Source organism: Micrasema longulum, unplaced genomic scaffold (genome assembly GCF_059751315.1).
Source record: "Micrasema longulum isolate JH-2025_06_02 unplaced genomic scaffold, ASM5975131v1 h1tg000076l, whole genome shotgun sequence".
Classification (NCBI taxonomy): Eukaryota; Metazoa; Arthropoda; class Insecta; order Trichoptera; family Brachycentridae; genus Micrasema; species Micrasema longulum.
Genome location: NW_028277283.1, coordinates 1,153,518 through 1,179,904, shown reverse-complemented (window position 1 = coordinate 1,179,904; position 26,387 = coordinate 1,153,518). Strand labels below are relative to the sequence as shown.

The 26,387-nt window shown below is 32.7% G+C and overlaps 1 protein-coding gene across 3 annotated transcripts in view; it reads right to left on the bottom strand.

Annotated features, from left to right (window-relative positions):
- Positions 1–5,386: 5,386 nt before the first annotated feature.
- LOC148284927 (CD151 antigen-like) overlaps positions 5,387–26,387 on the bottom strand; it is a 486,275-nt gene continuing 465,274 nt past the window's right edge. For all 3 annotated transcript variants that reach the window (XM_088233027.1, XM_088233038.1, XM_088233046.1), the window contains 3 exons: positions 13,137–13,310; positions 7,140–7,295; positions 5,387–6,176 (listed from right to left, as the gene is read on the bottom strand). In XM_088233027.1, the coding sequence (XP_088089153.1) occupies positions 6,033–6,176; positions 7,140–7,295; positions 13,137–13,310 (474 nt within the window). In that variant the 3' untranslated portion in view covers positions 5,387–6,032. The remainder of the gene's footprint in view (positions 6,177–7,139; positions 7,296–13,136; positions 13,311–26,387) is intronic.

Sequence of the window (26,387 nt, the reverse complement as noted above, 5' to 3'; positions counted from 1 at the left end):
GAATTCGTATAAAATAACATAAAATATTTCTTCCCCTAAATGTTGGGAAATTTTATATCACTTTTTTTTCTATGGCATCACTAAAAACAACTGTCATATAGTTTGCAGCTTTTTAAACCATCTTTTTTATAACTTTAAATACAGTCAAACTCGGTTATAACGATCACGGAAATAGCGAGGTCTCTGATGTTACAAAGAAACATTAATTGACATTTTAGTTCATGGTTTTTTCCATACAATTATTCACTGTTATAACGAGCTACTTTTCGGACATACCGAACAAAAATATTGTCAAAAATTACACAAATAATCTTCAATTGTTAAAAACATCATTCTCGAAATAAAAACCTAAGTGATAAAATCCAAACGGTCGGCTAACGTAAAGGATAAATACCGCTGGGCGTTGGAATCGGATTATGTTTATGATAGCTATGTAAGTGTCTAAGTACCTAATTTGATTTTTCGCCAAAAATATTGAAAAATGAATAAACACACATGGTTTTTTAAAAATCCAAGCTTTGTGAACTTAGTAAGTGCCGGTTCGGCACATTGCTATAATTTACAGCTGCTTTTGTAGTTTACAGCTGCTTTTGTAGTTTATGAATGACATGCTTGTTTTGGGGGTTTTTACGGGCATTTTTTAGATTATTTAATGTTTATTTCAATACACAATAAACATTACAAGTGGGTGATGTCAAATGAGTTCTAGACCAGATCAGTTAAAACTTAACCCCTGAATTATAAACACTTCTACTAACAAGAGGAAGTGTCTCTCAATTCGTGTAAAAGTGGCAATTATTCGTGAAATCGAATGTGGCGTGTAAAATGTGGAATTGTGTACAAAGTTTTCTCTATCTATGATGACCACAGTGTCAACATTGTTACAATGTGCAATAGCGATTGTATAAAAAAAACGTTTCTCTGGTATAACGAGTAACGTTTATAACGAGCAAATTCAATCGTCCCATCTTCCTCGTAATAACCAAGTTCGACTGTATTTCTATTGTTATGTTTTAAACATCGCAATTGAATGATATTAAAACTTTATTGTTTTTAAACGTTTGTCAACTGTGTATCATGATTTGTACAAGTCAATGTGACGTTTTTGTTCAAATAAAATCTAAGACCAACCCTGTAGGTTAATAGAAACTACGAACACTTAAACAAAAAGGTCGATTACACTACACCTGCTTTGAATTTATGTTAAGACAATAATTTATCCCTTATTAGTTTGTTAACCTGTTTTTATTCTTCATTCGCGTGGCACACGCGATGGCGCGCGGGCCGCGGCATTATTATTACAACATAATTTCGGCTTTTTTGACACATCAAATGAATTCCGAATTTTTTTAAAGCGTAAAGCCGGGGTTTTGAAAAATGTAAAAAACGTTAATGGGGGGGAATATTTGTATGAGAATGTATGAAGAAAAATGGGTCCTGAACATTTCGGTGGAAAAAGCGGGAAAACGTAAAATCGAGGAACGTAATAACGAGGTTTTACTGTAATTATTATTATTTATTTTTGTTTTGCACCACAACAGGCAAGGAGGCCCAATTTCAGTGGTGAATTACATCACAGAACACCCAGGCGTGATGAAAACCACATTTTAATTTATGTGTTTCTCACCGGGAATCGAAACCGGAACCTTCCGTGTGGGAGTCAAGCGTCTTGACCCCTACACCACGGAGGCCGCCAATACAATACAATATAGACATTACATTTTCACTAACACAAGTCACTAGTCTCTGACTGATTTAAAGAGTCGTTTACTTCCTTACTGGCATGGTGGTAGTCAAATTTAGACCACCTGGAAAAGCGTTTTCCTTTTTTTTTTCTTCTTTTTTTTAATACAAATCATAGAAATTATGGTAATTTTTTATTTTGTATTAAATTAAAAAGCTGTGCCTCTAAGACTTAAACCAGCAAATGACAGCACTGTAAAGCTGAGACTTTTAAGAAAGTTTTTTTTTGAGAAATAAGTTTCTCAAAAAAAAATTGAATTTCTGCTGAATGTCTGTCAAACTACATTAGTAATTCACTGTTACTAATGTAGTTTGATATATATAATCTTTGCTTCATTTCTGCTATTAAAAAAAAAACACATATGTGTACTATGTTTGTTGTTGTTTATATTCCTAGTTTGAAAATGGTGTTTGTATAACCCTCTGTTTAAATCCAACAGGATTTTTTCTTGATAATAGCTTTTCTTTTAAAATCCTTGTTATTGCGATTGTGGGAATTGGATAGATAGTATTTTATAAAACAATATTTCAGGAAATTTTCATTAGAAATAAGAACTATTTGTGATAATATATTATTAATTTTATTTGGTACATACAAAACAAGACAACAGTTTATCAGATCCATATTATTTATGAACTTTTTTAGTTTAAACAAGAAGTAGTTAGTTTAAGTACATTTAAAGCGTATATTAAACAAATCCTTAGTTTTAAAATGTTATTAATCACCTAATGTTTTGGCCTACATGTTACTGGTTCTTAAAATTATATATACATTGAATTTCGCATTCCTATTTATATTACATATGTAAATGTTTAAATGTGAAAATACAAATATAAATTTATTTTGGTTGCATTGCAAATTGTGCTTGAAAATAAATGTGTTCGGTGATGCATTTTTAGAGCTAGTTGCAGCAATAAAGTTGCTAAATAAATTGTCAAATTTAAATAATAATTGTTATGTTTTTGTTAAAATGGGTTGCTTTATGGAACAATTATACGCAAGCAGCATGAAATAAATTAAGGGTCACCTATAACAATGCACATAGGCAATTTTCTGGACAGCCTAGGTACTGCAGGGCCTCCGAAATGTTTACGCTTCTCCAAGCCACTGCAGAGTGGATCCATTCACCCCTGTTCGAAAGATGGCTGGAAATGCTGCGACAGCAATAAGCACATAATATAAGAGAATTTATTTTATTTTGTCTCATTTAGGCAAAATTTCATTCAATTAATGTAGTTTTTTTTTTCTTTCTCTTACATGTTAATTATTTTTGTTTTGTACTTAAGTTTTAATTTTTTCGGAAGTTTTAATCTTTTAATATTTTTATTAATGTAATATACATATTATGAACGTCATCTCTACATTGTTATATTAAAATGTTTTTGTTTTGTATTTTATTATATTATTTAGCCATTTTACTGGAATAAAATTTATTATCTAACTTTATTCGTGCAACCCATTTTATGACATTAACTTAAATTTAAATCTATCTGTTGTATATATCATCCATGTAAGTTCAATACCCCGGATGAACCATTTGTCAAAGTGTTCAGAAGGGACAAAAAACCTTGTGATTTTGTAAAAAAAATAAAATTTAGTGCTGTTATTTTGTGTTCTTGATTTATATTAGAAAATCTATTTTACTATTATATGCATCTAAACGAAGTTAATTGTGGCAGTTACATATGGCTTATACGCTGTATTGCCTTTACGCAAATCGAGTATGTCTCATCCCTGTATGGGATATAGGGATATACGCGATATTGCTTCGCTTCTTTAGTAGGGAGGATTCATTTGCGGTACTGAAATTAATAGAATGCAAGCAGTCTATTGGTCGATTTCAAAATTAAAATATACCAATTAATGCGGCTTGTCTCATTCAGTTGAAAAGGCCAAAAAAAAAATTTTTTAATTTTTTAGGATTATACGCAGTACTGAATTTACGTAGACAATATGTAAACTGGTTTAGATAAAAATGTTCAGTAGTCAATAAAAAATCTAAGTTGGTTGTACTAACTTTGCTATCTCATTGGCCAAAAATTAAGTCTTTTTCTTTTGCCAGAATTGAAAAATTGTCACATTTAACATTTAAAATAAGTTTTTGAATATAATTTGTGGTTTTTTTATATATTTCTATTGCTAGGCTAATGCACAATGTTTTGATACAAACTATATTTCAATAAGCCCATTGAGAGTCCACGCCCTAAATGATTTCTGGTAAAAAAAGCACTTTCGTTGCCATATTAAAACTTTAAGATATATAATTATCATATTTTATATGAAAATTCAAAACAATAAATTCCGGATATTCTTAACTATACATTTAAATATGGTGAAATTCTTTATGTGAAACAGAATAAACAATACATCATTTTGGGCTTTTACAGGTTAAATTTTGTATTAAAAATACAAAATAAAACAATGTTCGAATATTATAATAATTCAAATCAAACTATCCTATATTTTAAATAAAAGTTTAAAAATCTTTGGTTATTACAATGTGTAACAGTAAGTTATTACTTTACATAAATTTTAAACATAAATACATAATTAAATAACATTGAACATAATATTACGGTATCTTATATTTTTATATGAGAGTCTGAAGCATTCAAGGTGTATAAACTATAAGTAGGTAAACTGTTAATAAGATTGTTGTATGATTACTAATGATATTGATCTAATGTTTCAAATTCTATGTACTGTGCCTGTGAAATGTTACATTTATGTAATTAATTATAATATTTTTTTATTAGCACCATCATGTAAAATATTCTCATCTAATCATTCCTGCACAAATTTTTCGTGATTTTATTAATTTTATTATAGTTTTGTCTGCATTTCTTATATATAATGTTAATATAGTATTGTAATTTAATCTAGACTTAGATAATATGAATCTATAAAAATAAATTATATTATTGGCGGCTATGACTTTTGTGTTTCATTTTTACATCTAAACATTTCTCATAACTCTATAACTATGATTTTTATCATTAGGATTTCAATTCCACTGCTAATGCGAGAAATATTAATTTAATAATGTTATTTACAAACATTAACTCATATTTAGTGGTCTAATCCATCATGTTTAATAAGTTTGTTCCTAAACTGAAATATAATTATGTCTGTGTGCTTTTCACGAGCACCTTAATTTTTAAAGGTGTTTTACTTTATTTAGAATGATGCTTTATGTATGCAGTTATGTATTTACATGTTACGCAAACTCTTAAAAAGACTGAAGATTTATTTATTTTCAGTCATTACATAGCGACATTTAAATTACTCGATCAGTCATAGTTGTCCATTTTTCGCCAGTGTCAAAAAATGCGTCTCTCAAATCGTTTGTTACTCAGACTTAATAAAGAATTAAGGAATATAAAAGAACAAATAATAGAGAAATTTCAGAATAAGAAGATTATGATGATAAATACTATTTAAAGCATACGTTATGTTGTGATAAGTTTTTCAAGATAACCAGAGGATTGACATTCAGACTATTTTTTTTTTCTAAAATACTTGCCAGTTGTAATGACTTGAGTTTTTAAACATACATGTTTGAGATAGCTCAATGTAAACTCATTGCCATGGCAGTTTTATCAAAAGAATTTTTGCTCCTAGTAATAATTTTTATGCAGTTAATTTTTGGCAAAATCTTACAATTTGCGGTTTTCATACAATTTGGAATAATATTACAAAAACCTTTCGTTTGTCGAATCCCTCTTCCATCGAGATTTTTATTATTGTTATTTTCTTTAATAAATCCATTATAGCTTTACTCTTCAAAAGTTCTGGCAGCCGCACAACACTGTTAAATTAATATTACCTATCAATTATCCAAAATTATAAAGATGCAATTTTATTTGTTATGACATGCCTTATATCATATTTTGTTAACTATTTTTTTTTAAATACCACATGTATTTAAAATAGGCAGATACTCAACACAAAGCTTTGCACTGACAGCTGGCACATAAAATACAAAAAATACATGGCTACATAAATATAAGTTTGTTAGTATTCAAATTTAATCGACAACTTAGAACCCAATGTCACTGATTGTAGTTATGCTGATAATTTTATCTGTTGGGCTGGGATGTGACAATCTTCTCCTCTTCGTAGAATGGACTGGACAGTGTTCCCGGTCGGTAATTCCAAAGGCGTGTAATTTTGCGGCCCTTCCATTCCTATACCTGGCCGTCTGGGTATTAGATTTGTCGAAGACTCGCGATTTCGAAGGGCCCATGCGACACGGCAAGTTGTTGATGTTTGCCTTCTTAGGCAAAGGTCAGTCTAGTACGTCCTTGAGCTTGACGTAAAGGCAACACGAGATGATCATCCCAAATATTGGTATAATACTTATACCGAGGCCAACTGCTCCGAGTATTATCAGGTGGTCTCGTATGTGATTGGCCATCGGTCTCATACATCCCTGGAATACACAAAAATATTAACATTAGGGAACAAGAAACCTCGAGCAAAACTATTAAACATAGGTATACACAGAGCCGAACCTGCTATAGGCTCGTTTCAGTTAGCATAAAGAACCAGACACTTACTTACAAGTGAGGGGTAATAATTTACAAACATGCATATTCCCACCCCCTTTCAGTGACATAATAAAATTAATCTCCCACACTTTATGTAGTATTTGTCAACTAAACAATATTATGAGCATCCGTTGTAAAATTTATACAAAATAATATAATTGTATTTATATATTTATATGATAAATAATGAAACATTAGTTCATAGTCATAAAAAGGTATACTTGGAGCTATTTCCATATATTTTGGTCTGCTGCAAACTGTCGATATTTAAATGACCACCTTATTTTTTGAACCATCTCTTATTTTAAAATTATTCAGAATGTTCATTAAACCCTGTCACATCCGAAACCACGATGATCAGTATGATCAAGAAGACATATTGGCACATTAAAATAAGTTTATAGAAGGAATAAAATTTAAAAAAATAAAATTAAAGGGGAGCGTATCAGATTCCCCCCTTCCCCTCCTCGCTTCTCCCCTGCAGAAGTAAGCCGCCATTTGTTTTTTAAAATATTTTATTTAAAAAAAAATTCGTTGTTCTAAATATTTATTTTAAATATGATAATATATCTTCTTACCCATACTGATCATCGTGGTTTCGGATGTGACAGGGTTTAAAGAACACCCTGTATTCTTATTAATAACTTATATTTGTATACAAGTTATAAATTAAAAATGCTCTGTACACTTTCACTCATTTATTTGATCAGTTAGCGCTTTCATCCTCCAATGGGCATCTTCCGACTGGTGAAATTATATAATTACAATGGAATTCCATCAAGAATTGCCAATAAATAAAATAAATCAAATAAAATAGATACATTTTAGAATTATTGATTACTAACCCCATAGTGGATATTAGATGGGTGATCTCTCAGTCCACACCTTGGTGTGACAGTTCTGCAGCAGGAGTCCGGCACAAGTCTCTTCTCTGCCGGAGATCTCCTGAGCCAAGAACTAGCTTTCCAGTCCTCGAATCTTACGGCTCCACAGCAGCGGAACTGAAAAATGGTAGATAATTTATTACTAAATAATTTATTTTGATTACAGGAGACTGCTGCAAGACATTGCATATTATATATAAATGGTTTTTCAGGGCCAGTCCGCGAGACTCCAGAGGAACATTCCTCATGGTAAGCTTTAAAAAATTCCTAAAAAAAATGGAGTAAATCTTTTAAAGGATTTTTCGGACTAATATCCCTTCCGCAAACCCCTATCCCTCCCCGGCAAAAAAAAAATTGCGATAAAAACGTCTTTGACCAACGAAGCGATACGCACCAAACGCGGACAAGGGAAGCGGCTGGGTGGCGGAGGGACTGCTTGTCTGAGAAATTAAGGACTTACTACATTTTAAGATTACGATTTTTTAATTTTTTTCATGACTTTTTGGAAAAAAAATATTAGGATTTTTTAAAAAGCTTACCATGAGGAAAGTTCCTCTGAAGTTTTGCAGTCTGGCCCTGAAAAACCGTGTATAGAGTACTATTAAGCGAGTTGTCCAAATGTTTATTGAAATTTGTGTTCATGTAATAATGTTTATTTGTTGTATTCTTTAAATGCACGCTTCCACATTCTATTTTGTTGTATCCCAACTCAACACAGAGCTCTTGGCCTCATTGAGTTAGAGATACGTTATTATTTTTTTGTTCGTCTTTGTCGCATTGTTAACTCAAGACAAGATCTGGACTTTTTTGGTTTGAGTTTACAATGATTCAAACGAGCACTAAATAAATAGTCCCGATCTTGTCTTGATGTCCCTTATGTTTGTCAATGCTTCTTTTCTTTTTTTAAAAATGTTTTTAACTATTCTTTTATTGTTATATTTAAAACCTTTAAATTGTATATATGGGTATGGGCAATGTCCGTTAATAACTAAATAAGTAATTTGTTTCTTTATATGCATAAATAAATAATAAATAAAAAATTGTTAAAGTCAAAGTATCTTGTTAGAGTGAAACCTAAGGGTACTAAATATTACAGAAGGTACGTTTGGTGTTGGCTTCTAATAGCATGTGTCATATCAGCATGTTGGTTTTATCTTTTTGTGCGACTACTATGGTGAAGGTGTAGAGTGGGATTTGCATTTTGGCGTAATTAGTGTCCTGATGAAGAGAGGTCTTGAAACCGGTAGAAATATAAAAGTCAGCGAGTGATTATAGTATACTTACAAGTATTTACTAACAGGTTTCATCATTCCCTTTCCGCACCTAATGGTGCATTAGGCCATTTTTGTTACATGAAAGTAAGATGATCAGTCTTACGCTTCAGGTACCAGTCCAGGGACTATAAAATATTCTAGCGTAAAAACACCCTTTTAAATCAAAATATCAACCACATCGGGAGTCGAATCCGAGACCTCTCGCATGGTAGGCAAATGCACTGACATCACACCACTAGGCCGACATACTAACAGGTTTAGTTTTTATTATCGCTTGTTTCGATATTAGTTAAGTTAGTATAAATATGAATATTTCAGTCAAATAAATTTCATCCGCATCAATGAAGGTTTCAGATTTTTTACTTCACAATGAACAGATTGAAGAAAATGGATGCTCAATCGTAAGCAGAATGTTACACAGTGTGTAAAGTGACCAGCTATACAAGCCAATGACAGGTCACTAGCCCTGACTTTAAATTCCCTTCTCTAATTTGTTCCCCATCCCGGCTTTAATAAGTTAAATATAACAATATAATAAATCAAAGTGCAAAAAATATACAAATTATTAATGAGTTAATTTTATATTGAACTAAGTAAAAACATCTAAATAAAGCAAATAAATAAATCGGTTTTTTTTTTAACTACCAGCTTTAAGCTGGGTTCACACGAGGACAATTATACAATAGACAGGACAATATTGTCCTGTCCCAGCTCCGTAAACAGCCTTGACCGCGCAGGATAATGGGATAATACAACAATTCGAGCGTAGATTTTGTTATTTTATTTTTATTTAATTATTTATTAACATTAATATACATTTTATACATTTAACATTTTAGTTTTACAAAAACTCAAATCCTTGTGTCCATGGAGATTTTTTATAAATTTAAAAGCAATGAATTTACAGATATAATTAATAGCCAAAAGTAATATACATATACAAATAATCGTTTTTTTCCCCCACACAATTTCCCGGAACACTGCGAAAATGAATACATGACGACACGTGTTACGAGCGAGTTATTCTTCTTCTTTCTTCTTTGTCTTCTTGTAGATCTGACGATCTGTTCTATTTAGACTACTTAGACTCTGATGAGGCCCCACCATCCTTCCATCGCTTAGGGGTCTTCCAGGTGGGCGCCGCGCCGTCCGGAAGGCAATTCTTTGATTGCTATGGACACCAGCCTATCGCCGCTCATTCTGTTTATGTGGTCTCTCCAGAATCTTCTACGGGATCTGCTCCGGTGCACTCTATCTTCTATTTCGCACGTTTCCCGTATAAAGTAATTTCTGACCCGGTCGCGCAGCGTGTTCCCGATAATAGATCCGAGGACCCTCATCTCTGATGTTCTTAGCAGGTTCTTCGTTCTCGTGTTTCTACGGAATATGTCAAGATGGGTCTCACACATAACTTATATACTCTAATTATTTCTGTTATCCCAAGACGTGTTGGATTTAAAATATACATATATTTATTTATTTCACATAATTAGCAAAGTGGCGATATTATCGAGTCTTTTTTTTAAATAAAAATTTTGTTCCAAAAAAGGAAAAAACTAAAATATGTTAAATGCAACTACTATGGGGAACAGGAAATCAAAATGAAATAAACAGGCTCCAAAGTCAGCAAAATAAAATATTAAAGTTAGTATATAACCTACCCTATCTAACAGCAACTAAAGAACTTTTAAAACAAACTAAACAATTAAACGCAATTGAACTCTTTAAACTTAACTAAAAATTAGCCACTGATGTAATTGTAGACGAAGAATTAAAACTTGAAAAAAAAAAATAGTAAACATGAACACAATACGAGAATATCAAAAAAATATCATACACAATCTTCTAAAACGAGAAAAAGACAATCGAGACTAATAAACCATGGACTGAAATTATACAATTAACTACCAGATAAAACTAACTATAAGACTCAGACAACCTTCACAAAAGATGTTAAAAATATTATTATTAACAGTAGAATGTGAATTTTAAAAGTAAAAATATTTTGTTAAATGTATGTAACCCGTAAGGGTTTATCAATGAAAAATTAAAATTAAAAAAAAAATAAAAAAAGTTGAAGGACGAACAAAATAATAATACGTAGAAAAAATGCGCGGAAGCGACACGCACGCGCGAAGCAAGTGACTATTGTCCTACTGTCCTGTTTGTGGGCGTTCACACGAGGGCAATGGAGCCGCGAGCGGTGGTTGGGGTATTGTCTTGCGGAGATAACCTGCTTGTCTCGATGACAATGTCTCGGCCCATTGTCCGGTCCTCCAAATTTCTGTACACAAGAGGATATTAGGTGCGATGCTACAATTAATAAAATTACTATGATGGACGAAGGCTATTGTGGTACAAATAAATTCAGTTTTCGCTACCATTCGTGTTTGCAATATGGTCACGAAGATGAATGATAATTTCCGACAAAGGCCCGCCATATAATTTGCTAAACTCACGACGAAAGTAGTAGAATTAAATACAATTAAAATCGAGATATTTGGAATAGAAAATTTTAAAAGAGTAACTCGTTTATTGACAAAAAAACATGACTTTTTTGTATTAGTGAAACCGACAGGAAGACTCACGGCCTTGAAAACGGTTTCAGGTACGTGGAGGAAGTACTTTTACAGGTCCGACGCTGAGACGGAACAATATTGTCCTGTCCTCGTGCGAACTCTAGTTTATTATATTTGACGCCGTGATAATCAAATTCAATTAGTAAACGTTACAATTTTCAAAGTATCTAATCCACAAGTTACGCAAAAGGGATAGATAACACTGTTTGAATCTAATTTCGGACAGTAATCTGATCTAGGTAAAATAATTAGTTTTCGCATGTTCGTATATTTATTTTCTGTTCACAAAAGCGCGAAAGAAAATGAGATTCTTTTGTTATATTTCCCATTATGGAAAAACAAAAAAAAAACATGTGTGGTTATGACAGAATAGATCCCTTGCAAAGAATTACAGGGAACTCTTTTCTTCGGTAAATCACTGTCAGTAAATTAAGACAAACATCTTTTGGAGTGAAATATTTTCCGTGACAACTTGTAAAAATATTTTCTCTGAAACTCGTTTTTTGTTGTTTAAATATTTACGCTATAAAACTGTCATATTGTGCCATAAATTTAAAAAAAAAACTTTTAAAACTGCACTCCATCAAAGCAAAAAAAGTTATTTCCTAACACTTCCGAGAATTAAATATATAAAAATAAATTTGACTCTGAGCAGTCCTCCTCAGAACAGGTTTCAGGTCACAAAAAAATTTTTCATAGCTAGTCTGAAAATCATAATGTTCGGCATCATTCTTCAGTGTTTTTTTTTCTAATTAAGGTGCCAAACTCAAGGACAAACCACTTTTTGATGTGAATAATATAATTTTTCAGATCACCTTTAAACGCCAAAAATATTACTAATTATACTTAGAACCTTCAATATCCATCATATAATTTCTCTTTCCTCTTGAATCTCATTATCTCATCATGCAAAATATTACATAAGTAATCCGCTTTTTTTGCGATTAGGAAGCTCTGATCTACGTTTTGAATAAACCTCCGAACGAGTGGAAACAAATAACGATCTTGAGAGACTGCAAATTTGGCGTCCATGCAATATATAATAAATTTGTATGGTAGAATTGGCTCTGCACTATATAGCCATTTTACTGGAATAAAAAAATAAAAAAATAATAATAATAACCGTCCGAAATTCGGTTAGCCCAATTGTAATGGACATTAAGACAGATATCCAGAAGCTGCGATGCAGACATCAGAACGCGTTCATAGGTTGGATAAGGGGACACTGCGGAATCCTCGCCAACGAAAAGGCTCGGGAAGCTACACTCAAGAAAACAGCCCCCGATTTTGCTAATTTCCCGCTCAGCTATGTCAAAAGGAAAATAAGAAGCAGGACCCCTCAATTCTAGAATTACCGTTATTTGAATGAAACTACCGGACAAATTACTAATAAGTTTTTTCCTACCATTTGCTATGTCTTTAATTTCAAGAGAATGCAGAAAGGCAATTTTGAGCCAACCCAAATCCTCGCGGGTCACGGTGGATTTATGAGCTACCTGCATCATTTCAAGATCTCTAAGACCGACAGCTGCCCATGTGATGATGAAACACCCAATGTCCATCACCTGTTGATGTATTGCCCCGTTTTTAGCATTCAGAGACAACAGCTGGAGGCGCGATGCAGAAATCTGGGTGAAGACCTATCCATCAAGTTAGTGCAGGACATTGGAAAAAAAAAACGGAGACAAAATGCCGAACATTCTTCTAGTGGAACGGAAGGTCTGTCGTTGACCGTCAACTCCCGTCAAGGTCGCGGTCGGCTTCTGAAGAGTTTTAAGTGATTTCCTTTTCACAAAGCAAATTCTGAGAAGTTCCTGACTGGCCCACTATAGAATATCCCTTCTGATCCTAAGACTGAAAGAGGAAATAGAAGCTTCTTAAAAGCAGAAAAAAACAATTTTGAGAAATATAAACCTTGTCCATAATATGCAACTCCCACTTTAAAAAAATCCGTACTATCTACCCATAATTAAGTAAAGACAAATCTTGACCAGATTGCCCCAGTCTGTCGTCGGTTGGAATAGATTTCTTATAGCAATAAGCCCGCAAGTGCAGATACCTATATACTGTACAAAAACAAAAAAAACAATTGAAAATATGCTTACGTTTATTTGCATCTCATCGATGGCTTTGGTCCTGGCAGGAAGTATCCTGTAGCTCTCCAGAAATGTAGTATTCAGGTTTGCCTGGAGTTCCCCGGCCACCTGCTCCTCATATACATAGGCCAACACTCCTACCATCGCTTCCAGCACGAAGATCAGCAGAAGGAAGTAAGTGTACTGAAACCGAAATAACGATTTCTAAAACTGTCGATTTGGCTAAAATGTTAGAAAAATAAAATAAATAAATATGAGAGGACCGCCACATACACATGTTCCTACTCGTATATTGATTTGCGTATTCAGTATTCGTACTTTAAAGGTATTTAGATACTAACATTTGTTTACATACTAAATTATACATTTCCATGTTCCAGATTCCTAAGACAGTAAGTAGTAGGCATAGTCTTCACGACGTAAAACATCTGCGCTCTGCAAGATTTCTCCTGAACAGTGAGCACTCCAGAGTTATTTATAAATTTACGGATTAGCGGATTCTTTTTATAAATGACAATTTTTTTAAACAATTATCTGATTCCCCATCATCAACCATTAAACCTGCATTCTACGCAACTAATAATGTACGAACTTTGCAAAAAAAACACAAAGATAAAGTCCCTAATTATATAAATATGGCATAAAGAAATTTTATTGTAAAGACTACACTGGAAAAACACAAAAAACTTGAATATTTAAAAAGAACAATAATTTTTCTGAATTCGCAAACCATCTGATAAAAAATAATCATAATTTGAATAATGACACTAGATGAAAAGTTCTTCATATTAAAAATAAAATCTTAGAAATTAAAACGCAACAGAAATCCCATCGTTTTCATGTATGAAATAAATTCTTCACCATTAGAAAAAGTTACAGAGATGTCAGATTTAGATATTCTTTTTGACGAAAAACTGAGTTTTATTAAACAAATACAAAACATTACAAATAAAAGCATGAGAATCTTGGGATTTTTGCTGCGAACGGTACGGGATTTTGAGTCTATAAAAGTAATGAAAAATTTGTTTATTGCCCTAGTGCTAAGTCAACTTGAGTTATATGGTCACCGTATTACAGGGTTCATGTTAAGGACATCGAAAGAGTTCAGCATAAAATTTTTCTTTTTGTCAATTTTAAATTACGTATACCGGTTGAATACATAAATTACACATACCTAAATGATTATTTAAACATCTAAACATTTATTATAAAACAGACGAAAATTAAATGACTTGCTTTTTTATTTAAAATAAAAACATCAATTTTCGATTGTTGAGAACTCATAAATTTGATTTATGTGCGAGTGCCTGGTCGAGTTACCCGATGTAATACTCTGTTCTACTGCGGTCCATCATCGACCAATTACAGCGCAAATTCATCAGTAGTACGGATGCGTGTACTTGCGAACCAATATGCTAACAACATAGATGTCTTTAACGTAAGTCCTCTAATTTTTTTAAATCAATGTATATGTTCCATATCAAATAGAACTTAATATTCTGTTGATATTGTATTGTAATATCATGTACCTAGCTGCTTTAAACCTTTAAACTGTGTTTCTTGAATATGTTTGTATTTTATTTGTTTATCTATTTTATTTTTTTTAAACCAACTATACTTCTAAATACTGTTCTATATTTTATTTCTTTATATTGTATTTTTTAAAATTTATGTGGTTAATATACTCATTTTCTTTTTTTTATACCAGCTTTACAGAAGTGTTTAGAAAAACACTGTTCTATCTTTTATTGATCTATATTGTATTTTTTAAATTTTATGTTGTTTATATACTCATGTTTAATATTACTTCCATGAATGTAAAAGCCTTATGGGCGTGAAAAATGAATAAAATAAATAATAAGAAATAAAATAATAAATTACCAAATAAACAATATTTTCTCTCCCTTCACACTTTCCGTCATTAAAAAAACAACATGACATAAACACTTGACTTATTAGCTCCATAATATGTATCAGTAATGTAATACTTAGTTATCACTGTAAAGCTTCAATAAGACAGAATTCATTAGTTAAGTAATACTGTGATTGATTGTGATAAAGAAAGATAAAGAAGCTTGTGTAGCTTTGAAACCGGTCGGTAGAAAAAATATTTAAAAAGTGGTTAAAAACAAAGCTGTTTTATATTTATTGTACTATTATTAATATATAGATCTCTCAGTGGTGGAAAGGCCCGAGTCACAACTTCATAGTTTTGATAAATATAATTAATAAATATAGCTAATAAACATTTAAAAAATGGTCATAGTACCGACATAATATTTAGCTAGGTCAATAAAACTTTTGAGAAATATTTATTACCGGGTATAAATGGGGTGGGTGCTATAAAAAATGGACGTGTTATAGTAAGTAGAAACTCTAAATACAACTGTCAAAAATAAGCAAACCTTCATTTAAAGAAAACACTAAAAAAATGACGCTTTATGGCGGAGATAAATACTTACGTTTACTTATTTTTGACAATTAGATTTAGAGCGTCCAATTACTATTGCACCTACCCTACCTTCTTTTTTTTGTATTTATTTTTATTAAAGTAAACATGAACAGAAAAATAGAAAAGGAAGAATAATGAAACCCACTAAACCGTGAAACCGGCTTGTCACCTACTACAAATATGAATAGAAAAAGAACATGAAAAAGTTATTTTGAAAAAAAAATATAAAATATGATTTTCGCATTTCATTCCTAAAACTATGTTATTCTTTTTTCAGGTGAAATTCAAATAATAATAATACATATTGTTTATACTCGTATAACTGTACGTACAATCTTAAAACGTGTTAAAAAATACAGACTAAAACATTGAAATCAAGTTGTGGTCAGACTGTAAGTAATCCTTACCAACTCAAAAAATACTTAGTAAAAAAAAATAAAATGTTTATAACAACCTAATGAAACTATATTATTTGTGAAACCTACTGACTTTTGAGAAGTTTTATGTCATTTTTTCCTTACGACGTTAAATTGATATTTTTTCCCTTTTACAAACTTTGAATACAAACAACGATCATAAGTTCGCTTTTGTTAAATAACTTTACATATTTACTGTCTATTTTGGGATACAGATGCAACGAAAAGCTTGCGGAAATAATATTTCGAACTTGTACTTTAGTGAGACGGAAAAGCTTGAAGTGCTAATATTGAAAGCTGCAGTCTAAAGCTTTGAAGGAAATTGCTTTCATGGTTTACGGTTTATATTGGCCCGGCTCCTTAGAGCAGTATACTTCTTATTTATACTAAATGGAGGCATGTAAATTCTCGTCGTTTCCACTAAAAACATATTTAAATCTGCAAAAACTAAGTACATAATATATTTGAAATTTAAATGATCATTTAAAAGTTTTCATCATCATCATCATTCACTTTCCTCGCCTAATGGTGCATCGGGGGATGCATTGGTAAACAAATAGCAGAGTATCTTGATCATTTTTGTAACATGAAGGTAAGATGGTCAGTCTTACGTTTCAAGTCCCACTCCAGGGACTGCGAAATATTTTAGTGTAAAAACACTTTTTTAAATAAATATATTATATTAACCATGTCGGGAATCGAAACAGGAACAACTAAACAGGAAAAGTTTCAGATGTGTTTTACTTTGTAAAATATTTTACAATCACATAAAAATACAAAGTCAATGTCGAAATTGCTTATGTATTCATATCGAATAACTATTTTTTCAAAATATTTTCATTTCTAGCATAGGAATTATACGACCCATTTCAAACTAAGGAGTCCACTCTCTGCGTATAATTTATTACTAGGGAATAGTCTATGTTTTTTGTAAATTATTTTAATTATATTTTTCTGTGTAATTTCTATTGAGCGACTATGCGCGTCCAAGACTTCTCCTCACCCTATTATACTATATGTTATCGAAGACTGAGTTAAAGCGTACTATACAATTTTTAATTTATCTTTGGTTAATATATTTTTCAGTCTTTGGAAAACATAAGATAAATATCTGAGTTTATCTGCTAGTTTAGATATGTTTTTCCCATTTTAGCCTACAATCGATGTATATACCCAAATATTTATAGCTTTCCCCTGAACTTATTTTGTATCACTTATTACAAATATCATCATTACATTTTAAATCATGGGTTTAATTGACAAATTTTGTGCAGGGCCACTTTTGTTTGAGATTTGTGCAGGCAAATACATGTTTTAAAAAAAATTTAAACGAAATAAATTTGTTTCAAGTCAGTTAAGTGATTTGAATTGATTGGGCATGATCAATTCGCCAAAATGATTACACAACTTTTTTAAAGCCTTGAAATTCTTTTTTGAAGCCACCAGATCCGACAGGACCTATAACAGGGCGACGTATAGTAGCAAGAACCAATTCAATTAGGCAATCATAGAGAGGGGGAAAGGGACAAGACTGCATGATGTGTTCAGAAGACTGATTAGGATATCCGCAGCAGCACGAAAGGGAATCAACAATATTAAAAACAAATAATATTTGATTAAATTTACCATGACCTGATAAAAACTGCGTAGTTCAGTGATCGGGGATAACCCAAGAAGATTCTAAGCGCTGATATATTGAATTATTATTATCATGGATAACTTATATAGCGTCATTTTCGTAATATAATACCTCAAGGGCGCTGTACAAAGTGATTATATAAAGATATAAATTTAATTTTAACTTTTTAATTTATGGAAAATAATGTACTTTGTACATGCTAAGGATTTATTCAAATGATTTAAAGAACAAGTGGGTTTTAAGTTTCTTCCGAAACATCACTTCATTCTCATAGTTTCGGACCTCTGCTGGGAGAACATTCCATGCCATAGAGCCTGCGACTGCATTCGCCGAATTTAGTGCGCTGTTTGCGTAGAGGTACAATAACTTTTCCTTTCGACGTAGATGTAGCAGATATAAGCGTACGACGACTGTCGGCTAGTTCATCTGAAATGTAGAGTTCCCTTAAATATTCTGAAATTAATGGACAAAAACGGACAAAAAAGAAACGTGGCAGCGTGAAACCATCTTATAAACAAATATTTCATGACGACCTTTGCCAGGAATCGAACCCTGTGCCTCAAGTATTGTAAGCAATTGCACCGATCAGACAAAGGTAGACTTTTTTCCATTAGATTTTCCTTTTCAAGATTTTTATCCGAGACTAGTCGTCAAGTCGAAAACATTTATTCAGGGTTCTGGTTATTTTCACACATATACCTGAATTATTCATCCGCCTGGACACAAACCGAATAGATTCATATTAAGTAACTGATTGCATAACAGAACTTGATTTAAAACGCAAAATAAACACCACCGTAAATAGTTATTTTCTTTACCAAACTGCTAGACCAGATTTTCTTAAATTTTAGAGTAGTTTGGCAGGTGAACATCTACACATATTATTTATAAACGTGTCTATCTCCCCGGGGCAACGAATACCTATTACTTTCTACCTGGCTGTGTACTGACACTTGCGTAAGGATAAGGGTCGGTACTCCCTCAGCTATCCTGAAAAGATCCTTAAGTACCATCCATACTGTAACCGTGTGGGTCGAAGGAGAATAGTTGGATACCTCTCCGTGTGTCGAATTGAGAGAGATTTATGGTACTCCGATGGATAATTGAACGTAGTTATGCAGAAAGCAGTCAGTCCACAATTTTGAAAAAAATTAAAAAATGGTGTCATCGGATGTCGTAAGGTAAATTTTATGTTTTGCTAAAAATAGTGGCCTGCTTTTATACAAAAAAACTATAATTTTCTTGTTTTTCTGAAAATAGAGTTTATAAAAGAACGGCATTTCTCAAAATTTTCACAAAACACTAAAACCACCAAAAAATCCTACAGTATAGATGCTGATTCTCTTAAATAAATAAATAAGAATTTAAATTATTTGAATTCATTTATTAAAAAAAACACGTAATAAAAAATACTCGTTTGTTAAAATACAGAATGTATTTAAAGTTTAAATGAGGAATCATTCAATATTAGATCTGACTGTTTTCTGCCAAATGTATATTTAAGGTTTTGGTGATTTTTTAAAGTCAGCCAGACTTTAAAAAATCACCAAAACTAATTTAACACATTATTAAATTAATTTTAAAGTTATTTTAACAAAGTGATCCTTCACAATTAAGTACCTTAATATAAATATTTTAAAAATATGTTCAACACATAATGATGCAACATTCATTTTCTGCAAAATGTACATCTTAGGATGTGTGGCCAGCCAGACTTTAAAAATCATTAAAACTAGTTAAATACATAATCAAATTATTTTTTGTATTTAAAAAAAAAAATGCATGCATTTTTTATCATTTGTCAAATTAAAAAAATATTTAAGCTGTTGTGATGATTTGATTATTCACTCTTTTCATAAAAGTCGCTGTTATCTTGGCTTCACTCTTCCATGGCTGGCTGTTTTCAGCATAACTTCGTTCAGTTCAGTTCGTTACAGGTATGTAAGAAATATTCTTACGAATTTTAGCGCCATTTCGTAACAATAAAACTTTGTGAATTTTAACACTGCTTTATTTGTATTCATATTGAATCTTGTATGAGTGGGAAAAACGTTTAATACGTCTTCGACATAAATAGGTATTATTAATTTATGAACACGATTAATCAATGAATCCAATGAAAATTATTTATAAAAAAATCTTTCAGTAAACATATTATTTATTATTACAATATTTTAGTGGCTAAATTCAGTTTTGTTAGTATTAAGTTTGTGTCTGGGCGGATGAAGAATATAGTTCTGTATGAGAAATAGAATCAGAATGCTGGACGAGTGTTTTCGGCTCGATGGCTATACTCAGGTAAAAATCCTGAATTAGGAAATCGATAAGAGAAATATCCGCCTCGTAGTGGAGAAGTTTGCGCGTACGCCTACCATGCTTAAGGTCCCGGGTTCGGTTTTCGGGAGGATCGACGTGAAATATATGTTTTAAAGGTGGTTTTACACAGCAGTATTTCACGCTGATACAGTTTGGACTGCGCTTCCTTTCGAGCGAAACGCACACGTTATCTTGTTTTGTCCTCCCTCCCTTAAGGGGGTGGTATTCGGATCCTCTGCCTCTGTTCACCCAGATAGTCCTTCTTTATTCAAGGCCGTTCTGTTATTGTAAATAACCGTGTTTATAATTCTGTTTTTGTCATTTATATATACTCGTACCTTCATCTTGTTCCTTTCTAAATATGAAATATGTTTAACAATATTTTGAGTTTGTCCAAATTTTTGTAGACAAGGACTGGATTCAACTCCCTGGGGAGCTGTTTATATTAACATATTACAACAGAGATGAAGAACATTTGAGAGAAGGTAATATAGAAGTCTAGGCATCTACAGGGCTTATGACCTGTCAATGGCTGGTTTAAGTGGCTTGATAAATTACTTGATAAATTACCTGGTCCATGAAGCAGTATAGAAATTGAAAAAATAACATTTTCAGGCGTTGCCTAGTATGTAGGTGAAATAATTCAATTAGTTGAATCTCACCAGCATAAATAAAGGTTTCAGCTCTTTAACTTCACAAACATCAACAGATGGAAGAAATGAAGGAATATAGATGTTCAAATATAGGCAGAATGGTGAATGTTACACAGTGTGTAAAGTGGCCACTTAAACCAGCCATTGACAGGTCATAAGCCCTGTAGATGCCTAGACTTTTATATTACCCTCTCTTAAATGTTCTTCATCTCTGTTGAAATATGTTTTATTTTCGTTTACATTTATGTTTTTGTATTTATTACAATAGTTTGGTATATTATGCTCCTTTGTTTTTTTTAAACATTTATTTTATTATTTAGAAAAATAATTTTACCGTGTTCTGTGTCACTTTAATAATTATTTTTGGATACGTTAATTGGTGTATATTTTGTAAATACTTTAATTTTGAATAAAAAACCAGAGGCATTGAGGGTATCCTGCGGGGTGAATACAACGTGTTGACCTCTGTCCATATATTCTCATCCCAATATACTCATTTGCGTACACAAATATTAGTTTTTCTTTATATACAGTCGAATATTGTAATCGTAATCAGTATTTCACCATCCTTGGACTGGTACCTGAAGCGTAAGACCAATCATCTTGCCTTTCTGAAACAGACTATCGAGATACGCAGTATTTTTTTATTTATTAAAAAAAGTTGTTGAAAAAATAAGTATGAAATTACAAATGGTTTGTACATTTACTTGACAAACGCAGTGTCCTATGGACCAGTAGGTGCGGATAAGGGTTTGACGATATTTAAGTAACTTATTTTTGTGAACATTATTTTAGTTAAAGGCTGTCTGCCTTTAAAGACACGCCCTTCAAAGTCCTCCTCAGAAAAGGTTTCTCTAGTGAAGAGGACTAATGAATTACTTTTGAATATAAAATATTTATTTTTAAATAAAAAAATAAAATAAAAGAGTCTCAAAATATACATAAATATACATGATACAAAGGGTACTGAACTGGTACTTTAGTTGCAGCGTAATTTGATAATTTGTTAAATTAAGGCAAGATTTCAATTTCAATTTTAAATTTCAATTTTCAATTTTCAATTTCAATTTCAATTTTCAATTTTCAATTTCAATTTCAATTTCAATTTTCTATTTTCGATTTCAATTTCAATTTTCAATTTCAATTTTCAATTTCAATTTTCAATTTCAATTTTCAATTTCAATTTTCAATTTCAATTTTCAATTTCAATTTTCAATTTCAATTTCCAATTTTATTCATTCATAAATATGTACATTCTTATTCTTAGTGGTGGGGGTCAGTGCTATACAAGCTCCTGATGTCACTGCGACCTGTGGAGATCTACTGCGACGAGTATATGTACATTACAAAATGAAATAAGTATTTTAATTCATACATAGGTATAGAAATAGTGAAAATAATAAGCTAAAATTAGGTATATATAAAATAACACATAGGTAAGCATAATATCCAGAGAATAATATGTTAAAAAGTAAGAGATTCTTGTTACGAAAAACTCCCTCAGAGACGTGAAAAATGTCAATGTCTAAAGTAATACTGTTCCACATAGAGATACTCTTCTAAAAGGTTCCACTCTTCTAAAAGGTTGGTCCATTGGAAGGTTGGTCCTGTATATTGGAATGTGAAACAGTCTATGCTGACGCTGTCTAAGGCAATTATCCGGAACACAAAAGCGAATGCTCCGCATAATTTCAGGGTTGTCAATAATACCGCGCAACAATCGAAAGAAGTGCGCAGTTAAATACACATTCCTTCTGGTCTTCAAACTGCTGTAACCATGCATACCCTGGAGGAACGGATAGGGAAGGATGGAAGCCATGGATAATATCCGCACTCCCTCATGTAGAGAAACCGAAGAAAAAAAGTTGCCCGTAAAATACATTATATTTTGGTATATTTGAAGGAAAATGAATGATTATCGATATTTAATAATACTGTTAAATTGATGATGATCCTAAAAGTATATTAAAACATAATTTTTTGGTTAGAGTTATAAGTTATAACCTTCGGGGTCCATTTAAGTCATCAAGAACATATTTAAAACCCAAAGTTTTTAATTGGTGATCTATCCGCTCGATTGTTTAATAAGACAAAGCTATTCTAAAGGAAAATGTTGATGGAAGTTGTGTGAAATCTAAAGAAGCCTTCGGAGTGTTTCCTACGGGAATTTAAGGAATATATTCCACCCTCAATCCTTTTATCTTTTACCGCCTGCGCTTCATTACGCTTTGCCTCTTGTTGTATTTTTATTTGGATTCTTTTGCGGAAGATGCGTGAATCAATTTAATGTTTGCTTAATGGGAGTTTTTGTCTTAAACATAAAGTGGGATTCATTTGAAGAGAAGAAAAGGTGCGCTTTACAACGGGTGGAAATTCACAAAAAAACGCCCGTACAATGCACCTGTAAAACCCCCTCTGAAGTAACTTAGACACAAACCATGTTATAAATTATTTCACGTTTTTTTGTATTTTGCATAGGTACTTACTTAACTTATGTTTTATGGTGGGTAAAAAAAAATGACAGTTGTCTGGACATTTAAAAAAAATATATTTTAAAGAAATATTTGCGTTTTTATGTGTTCGGGCCAAAACGAAATTTATCAATATTTCGTTTATAAATAGTATATTTTGTAAAGAACACATTCAAATCACTAACAACTTCGTTCCAAAGATTTGGCGGGTTAAAATAATGCTTTACAAATAACGCTTTATTGGTTAATTTTGTATACCGACTAGCAATTTCGGATGTTATTGTTCTGCTTTGCAACATGTTTATTTCTTTGAAAAGTGTCGTATATCGTGAATTATTGTTTTATGCCCTTTTAAACGTTTTCTACTGAAGTTGAGATATTTATTTTACTGTGTAATATTTCAAAGAACTGGGCATTTTTCCTGTACTTAAGTGTTAAGATCCTATTTTAGTTTATTGTTTTTTGTCCTAGGATGTCACATGTAATTTTATTTATTAGGGAAGAGAAATCTTGTTATTGTTTGAAAAGGTCTCAGAAATATTTTGTTTGGCTCTAAAATATCAGCATTATTTTTTGTAGAATGCAATTGAAATAGGTTTTGGAAAGCTTGTGAGAGAGGAACAAGCTTCAGTCTTCATATTGAAGTCTGCAAGTGCGCTTGTAGAGTTGCTGACGGAAAGTCAGACTGTAGCAGGCGAGGAGTGTACGCATCCTCGAGTGATACGTGTATTAGGTAAATGTGTTTACATATATAATCATTTAAAGAAACTGCGGTTATCTTTTAGAACAGTTGCAATAATTATTATTTCTGTGACATTGATTACTGAGCCTCTAGAGACGATGACGGAAGGTCCTAAGTGACAGTCTTCTTCTTCTTCTTCTTCGTTTTTTCATGGCCTTTTCACATCTCAACTTGGGTGTTCTGGCCAGTGTCGAGTAGTTTTTTTTTTTTTTTACATATATACACATGTGTTAGTAATATAATATGTACAAGTTAGTATGTTAGTATTTAATATAATATATACATATAATAATAAAACATATTTACAGCTTTACACCATTTACAACTAGATATTTACATAGGATTTTAAATACACGTTTATTGGGTGGGGACAGGAGAGTTAGAATATGAATAGGGAATGGGATATTAATATCAGAGAGGTCGGATAGGAAATCAGGATAACAATCATTTATGGGGCATCCAAAAAAAATATGGTTTAAATCTTCCTCATCTAGCTGACATTCGCAAATGGCAGAGTCCCGGACATGGATTCTGAACAGGTGAGAACCATTGCAGCAGTGCCCAATGCGCATTCTGCATATGGAGGATGTCTCAAACTTGTTCAGAATCACTTTGGAAAACCAAGGCTTTTCTGTAACATTTGGTTTCAGTTGGAAAAGATGTTTACCCTTGGCTTGGGAAGAGGCTACCCAATATTCTTGCCATGTGCGAAGTTGCTTCTCCTTCGTCATAACAAGGAGATCACCTAGTGGTAGTAAATTACTATAGGCAGGATCCCCGGAGTTGACCGCCTCCTTTGCTAACGCGTCCACTTTTTCGTTACCGGGAATACCACAATGGCTAGGGATCCAGGACATAACAATACTCTTATTGGATGCCTCTGATATAGAAAGAAGAAATCGAGTTTCCACGCAGAGCTCATCCTCGGGATAAAAGGATGGAGGGGATTTGATTTTTTGTAAGGCACTCAAGGAATCCGACAGAATTAGGAACTTGCTATATTGTGAGCTTAAGGCGTATTTGACAGCTTCTCGGATTGCGATACATTCTGCGGTAAATACAGATGCATTCTTGTGCAATTTGTACAATCTTTGAAAGTTGTTGTCTTCACAATATATAGCCGCACCCGTATGGGTTGCCGAATCTGACCGAGATCCATCAGTGTAGATAATTTTCCAACCTATCCATCTTGACGACCGAATACGGTTGAATGTACACCGGGGCTGTAGGTGGCTTTCGACTCCGAATGTGAGTTCAATACTTGGGGCATAAATAGAAGTTTTAAATGGGAAACGATAAAGGGGAAGAAGGTCTTTAGGATAAATGTTAGATTCGAAAGATTTGTAAAAATGAAAACTGTTGACCAGTAAAGGGGGTGGTTTATGAAACCAAAAAGATGAGGATGTCACGCAGTCAGAGAGAAATTGTACCTTTTTGAGGAGCAGGTTGTTTTTTTGGACAGAGCATTTTAGAAGAAATCTATCCGCCAAGTATTGTCTTCTCATACCGAGTGGGGGATCACAAGCTTCTACTTGTAAAGCGTTAATTGGAGATGACTTCATGGCTCCGACGACTAGTCTCAGACTTTGGGATTGGATCCGGTCAAGTCTTTGGAGATTCTTTTTTGAACAAGGTTCTAAAAGGAACGAGGCATAATCTAGATGGCTCCGGATATACGCAGTATAAAAAAGTCTCTGTATAAAAGGGTGGCTCCCCCACCATACTCGCGAGACTGCTCTTAACGTATTCAATCCGGCTTGACACTTGTTTACTATATGATTTATGTATGAGTTCCATGTAAGATGAGTGTCCAGAATTACTCCCAGGAACTTAATCTGGGACGTAAAAGGTACTATCTCATCTCCGTGTTGAATTTTTATGGTTGGGATTTTTCGCTGTCTACAAAAGGTTATGGCATTACTTTTACCAGTCGATAGATCCAAGCCATGTTCCACTAACCAATTCCTGATGTTTCTCATACCTAAATTTAGAGTATTTTCTAGATTATTTGGGTCCTTCCCATATGTATACATGAAGAAGTCGTCCGCGTATTGAAGCAAACTTGTCTCTGAGGGAACAATTCCGCTTATGTCATGCGTATAGGTATTGAAGAGAATCGGGCTCAGGACAGAACCCTGAGGTAGTCCCTTGCTCAACTCTCTCTCCACCACAGCATGACCGCAAACACTGATTTCTACCTTTCTGGAGAGAATCAAATTTGCTATAAAGGAAGTGAGTTTTCGCGGGATTCCAATTCGTAGCATTTTAGCTTCTAGAATATGGATAATAACATTGTCATATGCACCACTTATGTCCAGACAGACACCTATAAGAAATTCTTTCTTAGTAAGAGCGGCTGTGATATCAGATGTCAGAACCGACACGCTTTCAATAGTGCTCTTTCTTTTCCTGAATTCAAATTGAGACTCGGGGAGAGTTTTCGAGCTCTCCACAAACCAGTCCAAGCGTTGTCTCACCATATGTTCCGCCACTTTCAACAGTGTGGAGGAGAGGGCTATGGGGCGGTAGGAAGACCCAAAGTTTGGGTCTTTGTTGGGTTTAAGGATAGGG